This window comes from Numida meleagris, unplaced genomic scaffold, assembly GCF_002078875.1.
Source record: "Numida meleagris isolate 19003 breed g44 Domestic line unplaced genomic scaffold, NumMel1.0 unplaced_Scaffold400, whole genome shotgun sequence".
Classification (NCBI taxonomy): domain Eukaryota; kingdom Metazoa; phylum Chordata; class Aves; order Galliformes; family Numididae; genus Numida; species Numida meleagris.
Window position 1 is genome coordinate 7,416 of NW_018364621.1, and position 1,304 is coordinate 8,719.

At 60.3% G+C, this 1,304-nt stretch overlaps 1 protein-coding gene across 1 annotated transcript in view; it reads right to left on the reverse strand.

The window, feature by feature from the left end:
- Positions 1-1,128: 1,128 nt before the first annotated feature.
- The window catches only part of TYK2 (tyrosine kinase 2), a gene marked incomplete at its 3' end in the record, with an annotated part of 30,487 nt that continues 30,311 nt past the window's right edge, over positions 1,129-1,304 (reverse strand). Inside the window, 1 exon segment of the mRNA XM_021383435.1 lies at positions 1,129-1,301. Within this exon segment, the coding sequence (XP_021239110.1) occupies positions 1,129-1,301 (173 nt within the window).

The following is a 1,304-nucleotide window of genomic DNA, read 5'->3' on the forward strand; positions in this document are numbered from 1 at the left end:
GAGGACGCAACGAGGACCCAATGAGGACCCAACAAGGACCCAACGAGGACTCAACGAGGACGCAACGAGGACTCAACGAGGACGCAAGGAGGAGCCAATGGAGACCCAATGGGGACCCAGTGGGGACCCAACGAGGACCCAATGGGGACCCAATGAGGACCCAACAAGGACCCAACGAGGACGCAACGAGGACCCAATGAGGACGCAACGAGGACCCAATGAGGACCCAACGAGGACCCAATGGAGACCCAGTGAGGACCCAATGAGGAACCAACGAGGACCCAATGGGGACCCAATGAGGACCCAACAAGGACCCAATGGGGACCCAGTGGAGACCCAACAAGGACCCAATGAGGACCCAATGGAGACCCAGTGGAGACCCAGTGGAGACCCAACGAGGACCCAATGGGGACCCAACAAGGACCCAATGGAGACCCAGCAAGGACCCAATGGAGACCCAGCAAGGACCCAATGGAAACCCAGCGAGGACCCAATGGAGACCCAGTGAGGACCCAATGGAGACCCAATGGGGACCCAACGAGGACCCAAAGGGGACCCAAAAAGGACCCAACGAGGACCCAACAAGGACCCAATGGGGACCCAATGGAGACCCAACAAGGACTCAATGGGGACCCAACAAGGACCCAACAGGGACTCAATGGAGTCCCAACAGGGACCCAACAAGGACCCAATGGAGACCCAACGGGGACCCAACAAGGACCCAATGGAGACCCAGTGGAGACCCAGTGGAGACCCAACGAGGACCCAATGGAGACCCAATGAGGACCCAACAAGGACCCAACAAGGACTCAACGAGGACACAACGAGGACCCAACAAGGACTCAACAAGGACGCAACGAGGACCCAATGGAGTCCCAATGAGGACACAACGAGGAACCAACGAGGACCCAATGGAGTCCCAGCGAGGACCCAACAAGGACCCAACGAGGATGCAACAAGGACCCAACAAAGACCCAACAAGGACTCAACGAGGACCCAACAAGGACCCAATGAAGAACCAACGAGGACCCAATGGAGACCCAATGGGGACCCAACGAGGAACCAACAAGGACCCAATGGAGACCCAGCAGGGCACCCTGGGGGGGGACACGCGGTGGCGGGGCGCACCAGAAGACGGGGCTGTCGCCGTCGTCGCGCACGCGGTAATAGTCGCGGCCCTCGGGCAGCGCCTTGGCCAAGCCGAAGTCGCCGATCTTGACGCGGCGCTCGCTCTCCAGCAGCACGTTGCGCGCCGCCAGGTCCCGGTGGATGTAGTGCAGGGAGTGCAGGTAGGCCATGCCCTG